This window comes from Hippopotamus amphibius, chromosome 17 (assembly GCF_030028045.1).
Source record: "Hippopotamus amphibius kiboko isolate mHipAmp2 chromosome 17, mHipAmp2.hap2, whole genome shotgun sequence".
Lineage (NCBI taxonomy): Eukaryota > Metazoa > Chordata > Mammalia > Artiodactyla > Hippopotamidae > Hippopotamus > Hippopotamus amphibius.
Genome location: NC_080202.1, coordinates 57,429,208 through 57,443,059, shown reverse-complemented (window position 1 = coordinate 57,443,059; position 13,852 = coordinate 57,429,208). Strand labels below are relative to the sequence as shown.

General features: G+C 49.0%; 1 protein-coding gene across 3 annotated transcripts; it reads left to right on the top strand.

The window, feature by feature from the left end:
• The first annotated feature begins 3,223 nt into the window (after window positions 1-3,223).
• On the top strand, window positions 3,224-9,759 carry MRPL58 (mitochondrial ribosomal protein L58). Of its 3 annotated transcripts, none has more exons than XM_057716781.1 (6): window positions 3,224-3,444; window positions 6,410-6,446; window positions 8,207-8,266; window positions 8,832-8,914; window positions 9,007-9,176; window positions 9,419-9,759. In XM_057716781.1, exons 1-6 carry the CDS (start codon window positions 3,259-3,261, stop codon window positions 9,501-9,503), a joined length of 621 nt encoding a protein of 206 aa, XP_057572764.1. In that variant the 5' UTR covers window positions 3,224-3,258; the 3' UTR covers window positions 9,504-9,759. The 3 variants fall into 3 exon arrangements, with proteins under 3 accessions (XP_057572764.1, XP_057572765.1, XP_057572766.1); XM_057716783.1 differs by having other exon boundaries at window positions 3,249-3,357; window positions 9,419-9,643; XM_057716782.1 differs by lacking the exon at window positions 8,207-8,266 and having other exon boundaries at window positions 9,419-9,643.
• The last annotated feature ends 4,093 nt before the right edge of the window (window positions 9,760-13,852 follow it).

Genomic DNA, 13,852 nt, shown 5'->3' with positions numbered 1-13,852 from the left:
AAAAGCAGAAATGGCCCTGGAGCCATGGTCCTGTCTCTGTGCATCTCATGCTTCCGCCTCCCATCACACAGCTACGGTGGGGAGGGGCACAGCCTCAGCTTCACTCCCCTGTGATTGGCAGCCAAACAGCTCTAAATAGCAGGATCTTGGAAGTTTCCATCTTTGTTGAGTACCAGCTATGCCAGTCATGTTGCCCTGCAGGGTGTCCCATGGGGTGGACCCTCCTTGTTATACTGATTTTGCAAATCTCTCCCCCCCAACCCACACCTGTCAACAGCCCAGGTAACCAGAAATCAAAGAAAATGCTCCGGAATCTTTGGTGGGGGTCAGTTTCTTGCTGCCTTCTCCCATTTCCAGATAAAAAAAATTTGGTCAGCTCTGTGGATCCCAGCCCCACATGGAAAAGCTCCCAAAGTCTCCCGTGGGGATATGCTCAGGGTCCCAATACCCCTCCCCTCACATTCTGAAAGGAGTCAGGAGCAAGTTCCTTGGACCCTGGAGGTGAGGACAGTGTGGTGTGGGGAGCCCAGAGCTGCATCCCAAATTGGTATGGAGCTTTTTACTTTATCTGAACAGCAAGGGGGGGTTTACAGCATGCAAGTTGCTGTCAGATTTTCCCGTCCTGCTGTGACCTTTCTCCAGTGGGACTGAGATGTGGGTGTGACTCCCAAAGCAGTCACACCTGAGAAGCAAAGGAAGCTGTGGCCTGTATGCAGCCACCCTCCTCTCCCTCACCTTTTAAATCACCCTTCCCCTCAGCAAGCTCATGAGGCAGACATAAAATCTCTTTTACTGATGGGGATCCTGAGGCTTAAAGGTTAAGTTAGTAATTCAAAGTCACACAGAAATAGTCGAGGGCTTCCCTGGTGGCACAATGGTTAAGAATCCACCTGCCAATGCAGGGGACACAGGTTCAAGCCCTGGTCCAGGAAGATCCCACATGCCACTGAGCAACTAAGCCCATGTGCCACAATTAGTGGGCCCACGTGCCACAACTACTGAAGCCTGTGCACCTAGAGCCTGCATTCTAGAAGAGAAGCCACTACAATGAGAAGCCCATGCACCACAACAAAGAGTAGCCCCCACTCGCCACAACTAGAGAAAGCCCACACACAGCAATGGAGACCCAACACAGCCAAAACTAAATTTAATTAAAAAAAAAAAGTCAAACCCAGACCTGATCAATTCCACTATGTAATACTGCATGTGCCCTATCTCCTCATAATGTTGACTTTGAAGAGCCAGTCTGCTCTAGGGCACTCCAGAAAAGAAGAAAGGAAAATCCTATGGACCCCCTACATGGGAGTGGTACCCCAACTCAGTGTCTGCAAGCTGCTCAGCTACCAGAAATGGCTCGTTGATCCTTTATCTTTTCTTCCCCTCTTTCTTCTCGCCCCATGCATGTCCCTTTCCTAGAGTACTCTTTCAGCCTTTGGAGATCCAGAGAAGGGAAAAAGACTGGCCTCGGCCTTCAGTGCCACCTCTTTAAGGGAACAGGTGGCACCTCTCCGGCCTGTTTCTCCCAGAAGGGCCTCTGTTCTGGATGGTTCCTGGCAGCAGCAGGTGAAAGAAGCTTGCCAGCTGCTCTTCTCTTCACCCCAGGGTAGCTTGTTCCATTCTCTCCTCTACCCCCTCCTCTCCCAGAATCCAGGCCACCAGATGGCCTGAGCAGGCTGTGTTTATTTGGGGCCATGGAAACCTGCAGCTTCCTTTTCCTATCACTCTGGGTCAGGCGCAGAGCTGGAGCCCAGCCTCAGAGCAACGATGCCATGGGATGGTGCTTCTATTATTCATAATCCCTGAGCCATGGACCTGGGCGAGTCCCTGGCTTTGCTCCCCTGAGCAGCTTTTTCCACTCACCATGGAGACGCCTCTGTTTCCTCTGAGGTCTTGGGACTAAGTCAGACAGGAAGGGTCCCAGGAGACACCCCTTAAAGCCTAGAGCACCAAAAGTGCATATCAATTGCCATTCCCTTCCTAGTTTGAGTTTGCAAAGCCAGTGCTTGGGAAGTTATTTTTTTCCCTCTTAAAGAATTTGCCTGTATCAACAAGGCTAAGAAGGTAAAGGCTTGACTTGATGACTCTCTCCTATTTCAAACAGCCACATTCCCGGGGCATGTTTTTCTAGGTAATTATGCTTTTCCTAAAAATAGGACCCGCCATTAAGAAATAACCACTAGTATTGCTAATAATCAAGAACATTTATTGAGCTCTGTTTTCGTTTACCACACTGCCTCTCAACAAAACAACTTAGCTAGCATTTAACTGTCTCAAGACTCTGCTTGCTCTATTTTAAACCTTTCTCAGAGATAGAACTTCTTAGTTTTGGAGTTCATTTTTTAACAGTACTGTAAAAAGGGCTCTGCTTAGCCTATCTGTGGCTGTCTGAATGTCTACCTACTTCCCCATCCTCCCCTTATCTCCTGGCTAGGAGAAACTGCCATCAAGCTCCACAAAGCTCCGGGCGGGGTGTGTGGGGGTGGGGGGTGGGGCTGGGTTGTCCACTTTTAAAATATTTCTTTCTCGACCTGACCTGCCCACCTGATATTTGTTCCACAGAGCCTTCTCACAGGTGCTCATTGGGAACTTGCCTTTAGGCCGCCTTGTGAATGAGCCTGAAGTTGCTAAAACTCAACTTTCAAAAACACCTTCCCAAAGAATTCCTCTTATCAATATGTATTGAGTACCTATGGTGTGTCAGATTCTGGGTACTGGGGATCCAGCAGTGCGCCAGTGCCCTCCTGGAGGTGATTACACTCCGTCTGGGAGAGAGGCAATAGACGGAAAAATAAGATTGAGCGATGTGAAAGAAAGCAAAAAAAAAAAAAAAAGAAAGAAAGAAAGCTACAGTGGGAAAGAGTAAAGGGGATGGAGATGAACCTGGGCAGGCCTCGTTGATGCTGTGAGATCTGGGGGAAGAGGGGTCCAGGAGGGCACAAACTGAAAGGGAGAGGAGTGGTGTTTCTGGGGGACGCGGGATCTGGGGGTTCTTTTCACCAGGAGGCTCCCTTGAGAGCTCGCTGTCTGGCCAACGTCTTCCCCATCACTGCAGCTGCCCTCAAAGCGCCAAGCAGGCCTCCCGGAGGCGGCCGACAGGAAGCCTGTAACGGGCTCCGCGTGAGAGCCACGCAGGGCGCTCCGCTAGCTTCCTCCGCTCGGCAGGCGCTAAAGGCCTAGCGGAACCAAAGTTCCGAGGGAAGCGCGAGCCGGCGGAACGCGGAAGGGAGCACCCACCGGAAGTGGCCCCGAGACCCGAGTATGGCGGCCGCCCGGTGCCTGCGTTGGGGCCTGAACCGAGCCGAAGCTTGGTTGCTCCCGCCGCCCGCGCGCTGCCCCCACCGGGCTCTGCACAAACAGGTAGAGGGCACCGAATTCCAGAGCATCTACAGCCTGGACAAGCTCTACCCCGAGTCGCGGGGCTCGGACACCGCCTGGAGGGTCCCGGTGAGCCGGGAGGGCGGGACGGAAGGGGCGTCTCCTGGACTCTGCTGGGTGACGCCGGGAAGCCGGGGTCCCATTGGCCGGGCACGCAGCTGATGCGCCGGGCCGACGCGCTCAAACGTGGCGGTCGCGGCAGGAGGAGGCTGGTTGCCCGAGCAACCGGGGGGCTGGGGCGGCGGGGCAGGCGGCCGCACCCCGTGTGGCTGGAGATCGGCTGGCGCCGGGAGCGCTCGCTGGCTATGCTTCTCACAAGACCACCAGCTTTTCCGCGTTCTTTCCCTGTCCCTCAGGCCCAAATTCTCATCCCGAGGGAAAGCTGCCCTCCAGAGTGGACAGTTAAGGCAGGAAGCTGCAGGTAGCTCTCTTTTTGGAGGCTTTTGGCAAGTTACGCGGTCCCTAACCTCTGATAACCCCAGCACGCCTGAGCAAACAGGGCTTCTGGTTCGTTTCCTTAGGATGCCTTTATTGACAGCCGGCTGTGTGCGGGCGCTGTATCCCGGCCCGGAGCAGGAGAGATGGGACCCTCCCAGTTCTGTTGCGTTTCCACCTATAGGACTGGAAGAGAGCGTTCATTCATTCATTCGTTTAACAAACGTCCGTTGAAAGCATAGTATGTGCATGGTGTGTACACGGTGCTGGGCATGGGGATAGAGTAGTGAAAAAAATCACAAAAATCCTGATACTAGTGGAGCTTATCTGCTTAATGGAGGGAGACAGGCGATAAATAAAACCCGTAGTATGGAGTATGTGACGAGTACTTTGGAGAGAATAAAGCCCGGAAGGAAGAGGAGTGCTAAGGTTGGGGGTGGGATTACAGTTTTAAGTAGGCTGGTCTGAGGAGGCCTCTGAGAAGGTGATGCTTGGGTAAGGACCTGGAAGAAGCAAGGCAGCAAGCTGTGAGGAGAGTGGGGAGAGGAGCACCCCTGCAGAGGACACAGCAGGTGCCATCACACCGAGGCAGTAGCATGTTCAACTGGTTCAAGGAAGAGCAGGCAGGCCGGTGTGGCTGAGCAGCAGAGTCAGAGATGAAGCTAAGGAGGAGAGGGCTGGGGGGGAGGCCTGTTTATAACAATTACAGGCCTTTAGCTTTACTCTGAATGTGGTGGAGGCAAAAGAGTGGAGTGATCCAACTTAGTTTTACAAAGACCGCTGTTCTAGAGAATAGAGGGCAGAAGGGCAAGAACAGGAAGACCAATGAGGAAATTGCAGTAATATAGGCAAGAGCTGATAAGCAGAGTGAAAGCCATAAGAGTCATGAGAATTAGTCAGGTTCTAGATAAATTTTGAAGGGAAAGCCTATAGGATTTGCTAATGGATTTTCTATGAGAAGTGGGAATAAGAGTGGAATTGAGGTCCAGGGCCTTGAGCAATGGAAGGATTGTGTTGCCATTAATGGAGATGAGAAGGTGGCAGTAACATTCCTTTGTCTGTTCATTCATTCACCAAAAAGTTCCTCATGCACCTACTGTGTCAGACACTGTTTCAAGCATTGCAGATACAGCCACGATAAAACAAGAGCTTATGTTGTAGCGGGAGGAGCAGACAGAAAACAAATGGGGAAAACAGATAGTGGGAAGTAATGAATAGACCAGGGTGCTTTGATGTGATAGCCAGGGAGCTATTTTAGATTGTGAGGAAGGGAAGTCCTCTGTGAACAGGCTTGAGATTTTGAGGCGTCTGTTAGGCACGAGAGAGGAGACCTCAAATAGCCGTTGGCTCTGCTGGCATGGAGTTGAGGAAAGAGGTTTGAATTTGAGCCAGAAAGTTGGGAGTCCTCAAGAAAAATGATTTTTAAAAAAAATTTGGCCACACCCAGCTTGTGGGATTTTAGTTCCCCCACCAGGGATCAAACTAGGGCCCCAGCAGTGAAAGCACGGAGTCCCAACCGCTGGACTGCCAGGGAATTCCCAAAGATGATATTTTCAATGGAGATTGATGGAGTGTTCTAGGGAAAGAGTAATAGAGAAGAGGAAGGATTTCAGGGACATTTCATGTTTAAAGGTAGCAAAGAGCAAGCAAAGGAAAGTGAGGAAATCACAGGGAGGTAAGAGGAAACGAGAGGCCAGCTGAGAAGGAGGGGGAAGAGCATGTTCAAGGAGGGCGCGGTCCAGGGTCTCCTGCGCCGCTGAGGTGAAGTAGGATGAGGATTTCACCGCCAGATAATTCTAAGATGCAAAGGAGTGCAGGGGCGTCCCTGGCAGTCCAGCAGTTAAGACTCCGTGCTTACCATGCAGGGGTTGCATGTTCGATCCCTAGTCAGAGAACTAAGGTACCACATGTGGCGCGGGGCTCCTCCCCACAAAAAAAAAAAGCGGAGGGAGAGGGTGAAGGCAGCCAGAGTGGGGACAGATGAAGATACTTTGAGCTTGGGAAGCCCGAAGAGCCTCAGAGTGGGTGGTATTTGCACGGGGCCTGTGGACATGAGGATTTAAGGCTACAGGAGGAACAGCTTGGGAGAAACGTGGAGGTGAGAGGTCCTGGGTGCTGGAGTGAGTAGGTCAGCTTGACACAAACCCTCAAGGCAGATGTGCTAGTCCCTGTCGAAGGCAGACAGCCTCACACATGCGCCTCCCGTGGTCTGGGAGGAACAGGGCGTCTGCTTGTTGCTCCAGGTGGGCAGGAGGTGTTCCTTTTGGAGTCTCCCTGACGTGCATGCGCTGTGGCACCTTCCCTCCTCCCCAGCTGCTGCTGGTGCCCGGCACTAGCGAAGTGGGGTGGGGTGCCGGAGCGGTGGCAGGGAAGGCTGCAGAAGTCAGTTCCGCCTTCCTAGAGGAGTGTTTTCTGAGGTGGTGCCTCTAGAGTCTGGGAAAGCTTTTTCTGTCATCCTGATATGACTTTGCTGGGGACCTGAAAATCATCGTGTTACATTCAGGTTGTGGTATTATATCATTTCTTTTTTGTTGATCCGCACCAGTTAGGAGTCGCCCGGCAGGTAATATTTATTGACACTGTGTACGTTACATTACAGGATGCTGCACAGCAAGCCAGCAGTGACATTCCTGTAGGTGAGTAGTTTGGGTTTATAAAAAAATTAGTCATTTCCTCCACCCCTCACACATTCCTTCCAGGTCTCCCTAGCCCAGTGAAAGTAAAGAAACAGCTTTTGGGGTGCAAAAGCAGAGTCCTTTCAGCATTGTTGAGAACAGGAAGGGGAAAAAAAAAAAAATGACGTGGCAGCCACTTCAGAGCACTGTGCGCGCCCAACACGGAGAGTTCCTGACGGTCTTGCCATGCGGAACAGTCTCTACAGGAGATGGATTGGTTGTTATTTGAAAAAAAGTAAGGTACAGAAGCGTCTATATAGTGAGTTACCATTGGTGTTTTACTTACATATAATACAGATCTGAAAGACATATTTCTGGATGTACACATAGATCTGAAATGATGTGGAGGACGCTGGGTACAGGGACTGCCATAGGGAAGGGAGTGGAAAGGATAGTCTTGGGAACTTGGTGGCCGGGGAATAGGTGGGGACTTCTCCCTGTAAACCATTTGCATAACTTCATAATTTGTGCCCATCAAGCCTAAGGCATGGCCTGTAAAGAAACAAGCAGCCTCCTGAGATTCAGAGGGTTTCTGGCACCCGTAGACAGTGACAGAAGAGCAGCCAAAGGTGCCGGCTCCCAGTAGCACTTACTCAGGGTGGCCCTGAAACAAGGAGGCCGGGTGACCACAGTTGCGTCCTGCTGCCACTCAGCAGTTTGAGGCCAGCAGCTGTGCCCTGAGGTGGGAAGAGGCAGAGAGAAGAGAGCCTGTCTCCTGACACCTCAGGGGGACAGGCAGGCAGTGGGAACGGCCGAGTCACCGCTTCTCACCTGCCTCTGCTCACGTCCTCCGAGAGGGCCCAGGCCTCCCTGTGCCTGGCTGGCCTGTGCACGTGCAGACGAGGCCATCAGCCCCAGGGTGGAACTGCCTCCGCTGCAGAACCACACACATTCATCAGCTGTTCAGAAAAGAAAGTTCATTTGATGTTTTGAAAGGAGGAAAGCCTCTCAGAAGTCGTCCCGAGATGTCACCGCTGTCCACCACCACAGGGCCACAGTTCCTCACCCCCCAAAGCTCTTGCAGCTCACCATCCAGTCTTCTGAAACTTTCCCGCTGCCATTCCTTCCGCGCTTCCCTCAGACACTACGAGGCTGCTGGTCATGAATTATAAAAATAGAAGGAAGAAACTTCCTTTTACAGCAAATTCAAAACAGACCAACAAAACCAAGACCCAGAGAAGCGGTGGGAGTTTAGTTAGAAGACGGGGCTCCCAGCTCCCGATGGAGCACTCATCCCCCCAGCAGGTGTTTTCATCCACTGACGGCAGCCTAGGCCCGGGGTTGCAAGCAGAACAAATGAGTGAGACCCGCCTGCCCTCTGGGGAGTCCACATCCACCACGTTTCCACATACAACATTAAATTCAGTTTGTCCCTTAGTTTGAGCTTTTGAAAGAGTCCTTGCTTTAAGACAAACAGCAAAAAGTGAGGCAGTCAGATCTAGTGAAATGTACTAAACCAGAAGCAGGCAACCTGAGTCATAATGTTACATCCTCTGCTGTCTGTGTGGACTTGGGAAAGTCACTTACTCTTGATTTTAGTTTTGACATCTGTAAATAGTTTCTGACTTTACTGATCTAAATGTTACATTTATGTCTGTATCTATATCTGTATATGTCATTTAAAGAGAGAGGAGTAGGGATACTGACTTTGATGGTAAACTACCAGTTTGCACATTTTGCCCTGGGACAGTCATTTTGTTGGTGTGTATTCTGTTTTTCAGATCGCTTGACAATATCTTACTGTCGGAGTAGTGGTCCTGGGGGCCAGAACGTTAACAAAGGTACACGGTGCCTTGTTCTCTTTCACTTTAAAACTTAGCTGAGAGATGAACTTGAGGACTTCTGTGTTTACATTCATGTGGAAATAAAAGGATTTTTTTTTCCAGAAATTTAAATACCACCAGTTTATATAATAACCCTCTTTATTCTTTTGAATGTGGTCTGCTTCTCAGGCTCAGCTGTGGGTTGCTAGGACTAGCATTGGCCTGGGAGACTGAACAAAGGGAAATCACAGTGTGAGTTGGCAGCCAGCTCTGAGAACAGGTTTCCTTCATTCTTATGCAATTCACTCCCCCCACCCCCCACCACATTCTTTTCAGAACCCAATAAATTGTAAGAGAAAGAAAGCACTGGGCATTTCGTTCCTGGAAGTTTATTTTTGTCCAGAAGTGCCTCACTATCTTTGCAGGCTCATTCCATGGCCAAGTTCGTATCCCCAAGTTCACACAGGATAGGAACAGGCCCGGGTGGGTGTCTCATCTCCCTGTGGTTCAGAATTGTTACCAGCCACCCGGGTGCTGAGCTCCGAGAGTCTCAATGACCCACGCTCCTTCCCTTTCTTTACAGTGAATTCCAAGGCAGAAGTCAGGTTCCACCTGGCAAGTGCCGACTGGATTGCAGAGCCTGTGCGGCAGAAGATAGCTGTCACGGTAACCACCGGCCCCTTCCTTTCTCTTTAACCCCTCAGTCACTTCTAAACCTTTACCCTTTAGAACTCTGGTTGTGCCTTTGTTCTCCGCAGCACAAAAATAAGATCAACAGGGCAGGAGAGTTGATCCTCACCTCTGAGTGCAGCCGCTATCAGTTCCGAAATCTGGCAGATTGCCTGCAGAAAATTCGAGACATGATTGCTGAGGCCAGCCAGCCAGCCAAGGTGCCATCCAAAGAAGATGCTGTACTTCAGAAACTCAGGTACCAGAAAATGCCCCAAGCTTCTGTAAACCGATTCATGTGGACGAGGGGCCACACAGGGAAGAAAGGAGGAATGGTGAAGCCCACGACCTGCCCACAGGCAGCTGGACAAGCTCTGGGAACGGGAGAGACTTGGACCCGGAGTTGAGGCTCCACTTCGCGCTCAGCTGCCAGCTCCTCTCACCACCTTGAGAAGCACTGATTGGGCATCTGGGCATAGCTGTGTTCTTCTTTGTTTTCAGGATAGAAAACATGAATCGGGAAAGGCTGAGGAAAAAGAGAATAACTTCTGCCATAAAGACAAGCAGGAGGGCAGATGTGGACTGAAACCATCCCCTCAAGCGGGCAGAGACCCTCTTCGGGACATCTGGGCAGCTGCCACTGAGGGAGCTTTAACACCATCAGGAGACGTGTGGGGTGTTCGTTGTGAGTGCTCGTCTGTAACGCTGGAACCATCGCAAGAATGCTCATCTGGAATGAGGATTGCAGGCACTGGTTGCAGCGGTCTTTGTAGGCAATTACCATGTTGTCAAACCTCTGTTATCCATTTAATGTATTAGTTGCAATAAAATTCTAAACTCAGTGGGCTTCTTCTCACTCAAAATTCCTACCTTTTCTCTTAGTTGAAATCTGCCTAATAATTATTGACTGGCACTGACTGTACAGCCCAGAGGGGTACAGAGGCGTGAGCTGTGGGGTCTGCCCTTGAGGAACACAAGGGCAGAAGGGCTGAGACAGGTGCACGGGCATCAGAACTGGGCCTGGAGACAGGTGTAGAGTATTAGTCAGTAGAGAGCGGGAAGGACATGCTGGCGGAAGGGAGCAGTGTGAACAAAGGAGACCAGAGGAGAGGCCAGGGCAGAGGAGCTGATGTGGCACCCATCTGAAGGCAGCATCTATGTGGGAGGTGGGTCTGGGGAGGAAGATAGAAGTTCAAGGCACAGGGGCTTCCTAGGTGGCACAGTGGTTAAGAATCCGCTTGCCAATGCAGGGGACACGGGTTCAATCCCTGCTCCAGGAAGATCCCACATGCAGCGGAGCAACTAAGCCCATGTGCCAAAAAAAAAAAAAAGTTCAAGGCACAGTCTCCAGTTCAAGTTGAGGAGTTTAGATTTTCAGACATGTGGGCAATCTACAGATTCAGTGCAATCCCTATCAAATTACCAATGGCAGTTTCTACAGAACTAGAACAAAAAAAATCCTAAAACTTGTATGGAGACACAAAAGACCCGAATAGCCAAAGCAATCTTGAGGGGAGAAATGGAGCTGGAGGAACCAGACCCCCTGACTTCAGACTATACTACAAAGCTACAATAATCAAGACAGTATGGTTCTGGCACAAACACAGAAATATAGATCAATGGAACAGGATAGAAAGTTCAAAGATAAACTATGGTCAACTAATCTATGACAAAGGAGGCAAGGATATACAATGGAGAAAAGGCAGCCTCTTCAATAAGTGGTGCTGGGAAAACAGGACAGCTACATGTAAAAGAATGAAATTAGAGCACTCCCTAACACCATACACAAAAATAAACTCAAAATGGATTAAAGACCTAAATGTAAGGCCAGACACTATAAAACTCCTTGAGGAAAACATAGGAAGAACAAACACTCTTTGACATAAATCACAGCAATATCTTTTTTGACCCACCTCCTAGAGTAATGGAAATAAAAATAAATAAGTGGGACCTAATGAAACTTAAAAGCTTCCACACGGCAAAGGAAACTATAAGCAAGATGGAAAGACAACTCTCAGAATGGTAGAAAATATTTGCAAACGAATCAACAGACAAAGGATTAATCTCCAAAATATATAAACAGTTCACGCAGCTCAATATCAAAAAAACAAAACACAATAAAAAAAAAAATCAAATGGGCAGAAGACCTAAATAGGCATTTCTCCAAAGAAGACATACAGATGGCCAAGAGGCACATGGAAAGCTGCTCAACATCACTAATTATTAGAGAAATGCAAATCAAAACTACAATGAAGCATCACCTCATTAGAATGGGCATCATCAGAAAATCTACAAACAATAAATGCTGGAGAGGGTGTGGAGAAAAGGGAACTCTCTTGGTGGGAATGTAAATTGATACAGCCACTATGGAGAACAGTATGGAGGTTCCTTAAAAAACTAAAAATAGAGTTACCATACGACCCAGCAATCCCACTCCTGGACATATACCCAGAGAACACCATAATTCAAAAAGACACATGCACTCCAATGTTCGTTGCAGCACTACTTACAATAGCCAGGACATGGAAGCAACCTAAATGTCCATCAACAGATGAATGGATAAAGAAGATGTGGTACATATATACAATAGAATATTACTCAGCTGTAAAAAGGAATGAAATTGGGACATTTGTAGAGACATAGATGGACCTAGAGACTGTCATACAGAGTGAAGTGAGTCAGATAGAGAAAAACAAATATTGTATATTAACATATATATGCAGAATATAGAAAAATGTTACAAATCAACCTGTTTGCAAGGCAGAAATAGAGACACAGATGTAGAAAACAAACATTGGACACCGAGTGGGGAAAGCAGGGTGGGTGTTGGGGTGGGATGAATTGGGAGATTGGGATTGCCATACATACATTACTAATAAGAAAAAAATATCAAATTGTATGCTTTAAATATATGCAGTTTATTGTATGTCAAAAAAAAAAATCTCCCTCAGGGGTGGGGGGGGTATATGCAGTTTATTGTATGTCACGTGTATCTCAATAAAAGTTCTTAAAGGGAAAAAAAAAGGGTAACAATATATCAATTAAAAAAAGAAAAGGAACACTACTGTTTAAATAGGTAAAAGAATGGAATTACCAAAATAAAAAGCAGTTGTGTAGCTGAAAAAAAAAAAGACACGTGGGTACTAGGGAGGCATTGAGGGTCTTGAGTGGGAAGGAGTTTCAGGTGTTAGGTACTGTCTCAGGCTGTGGGGTTTTGGAGACAGGAAAAGAATGAGTTGGGATTGGAAAGAGGATTTTGTGATCCTATTGTATGGGGAGGCACTGAGGTCAGCACATCAACAGCAGATTACTCTGGTGTGTAGGAATTTCTCAGAACGTTCTGTGTGATTTTGATCTAGTTTACTCCTTTGACAAATATTGCATTGTGATGCTCTAAATGCCAGATCGTGAACTGTAGTAGTATGTACGCCATGTGAACAGGGGCCTCAGCATTCATGTGAGTGTAAACAAGGGGGAAAGAATCATTGATAAGTGACTCTTACGAAATACAAAAGGTGTGGACAAAGGTGTGGACGACAGCGTCCCTGTCCTCAAGGGACTCAGAGCCCAGAAGGGAGCAGAGGCTCATATACAAGGAAGTGCAACATTCTTTGGTTCATTAATTCAACAAATACTTATTGAATCCCAGGCACTGGGGTGAGGTCCTGGGGAATCAGCAGTGAACAAAAGTCCTTTCTTCCAGAGAACTTACATTAGATCAGAGGATGATAAAAACTGAGAAGAAAAATGGATTCCTGTTAGGGCAACACTACCTAAAACATGGTAAATAACACAAGAAAGGTCTCAGTAGGTTTTGGGAAGCAACTAGTTCCAGCTGGCGGTTCAGTGAAGATGTACTTGAGGTGCTTGAGATGGGCCGGAAGAAGGGGAGGAGCTGACCAAGGAAGCAAAGTAAGAGCTTGTCACCTGGAGGCTCCAGTGGTGGCCAAGGGCCCTGCCCTGTGGCCAAGACAGTGAACCATAGTACAGAGAGAATGGGCTGTGAAACCAGCTGCCCTGAGTCAGCTCCTGACTTCCACCACCACCACGTGCAGCCTTAGGCAAACTACTCAGGCTCTCTAAACCTTAGCTTCACCATCTATAAACTAGGAATGATATTAGTGCCACCGCATAGGATGGTAGTGGTTAGTGGCACGGAGCTGTACCCGAGGAATGTTAGCCGTGATTAATAGCCCAGTTTGGCTGGAACACAGGGAGTGAGGAGCTGTGGAAGACACATCTGCCACCTTGAGTGGGAGCCAGGTCTAGAAAGGCCTGAAATGTGACAGCTAAGACATTTAGACTCTATCCCTACAGAGGCTGTCAGGGGAAGATTAATCTGACCATAACTGGATGAGAAAAGACTGCAGGGAAGTGGGCACAGGTTGGTGGACAGGCCCACGTGAGCAGTCAGAGGCTCATCCTGGAACTAGGGCAGAGGCAACCGGGATGGAGAGAAAATAGCAGATGCAAAAGGGTTATAGGGACAGAAGATTGGCTTGGGTGGAATGAGAGCTGGTGTGTGACAAGGGGGTGGTGCTGAGCTTTGAGACAGAAAAGTTACCAAGGGAGCAGGCTTGGGAGGATGGTTGGATGATGGGCAAGGTTTTGCCTGCCAGGAGTTGACTTTGTGGGGCCGGAGGAGGAATGCTTAGGTGGAGACGCCCAGGAGAGGGAGCTGGGGAGTGAGGGTGCAGCTGGAGGTGCAGCACAGAGGGGGACAAGTAGCCTCTAGGGGGTGGACGGGAGCAGTTTAAGATGATGGTGGACAGGAAACCAGAGAAGGCATCCCTGTGGTTAGACTCTGAAGCCTAGTGCTGGACCGACGAGGCCCTCGGAAGACATTGGTGGCATGTGACAGGACCTGGAAAAGCATTTGAGATACAGAGGAGAGGAAGGAGAGGTAAAGAGAAACAGGCCAGGGGACAGAGAGTG

Excerpts from the sequence above, each read along its gene's own strand:
- MRPL58 (XM_057716781.1), top strand. The coding sequence starts at position 3,259 with ATGGCGGCCGCCCGGTGCCTGCGTTGGGGCCTGAACCGAGCCGAAGCT. Across the intron at positions 3,445-6,409 it reads ACACCGCCTGGAGGGTCCCG|GATGCTGCACAGCAAGCCAG; the intron begins GTGAGCCGGGAG and ends GTTACATTACAG. Across the intron at positions 8,267-8,831 it reads GGGCCAGAACGTTAACAAAG|TGAATTCCAAGGCAGAAGTC; the intron begins GTACACGGTGCC and ends CTTTCTTTACAG.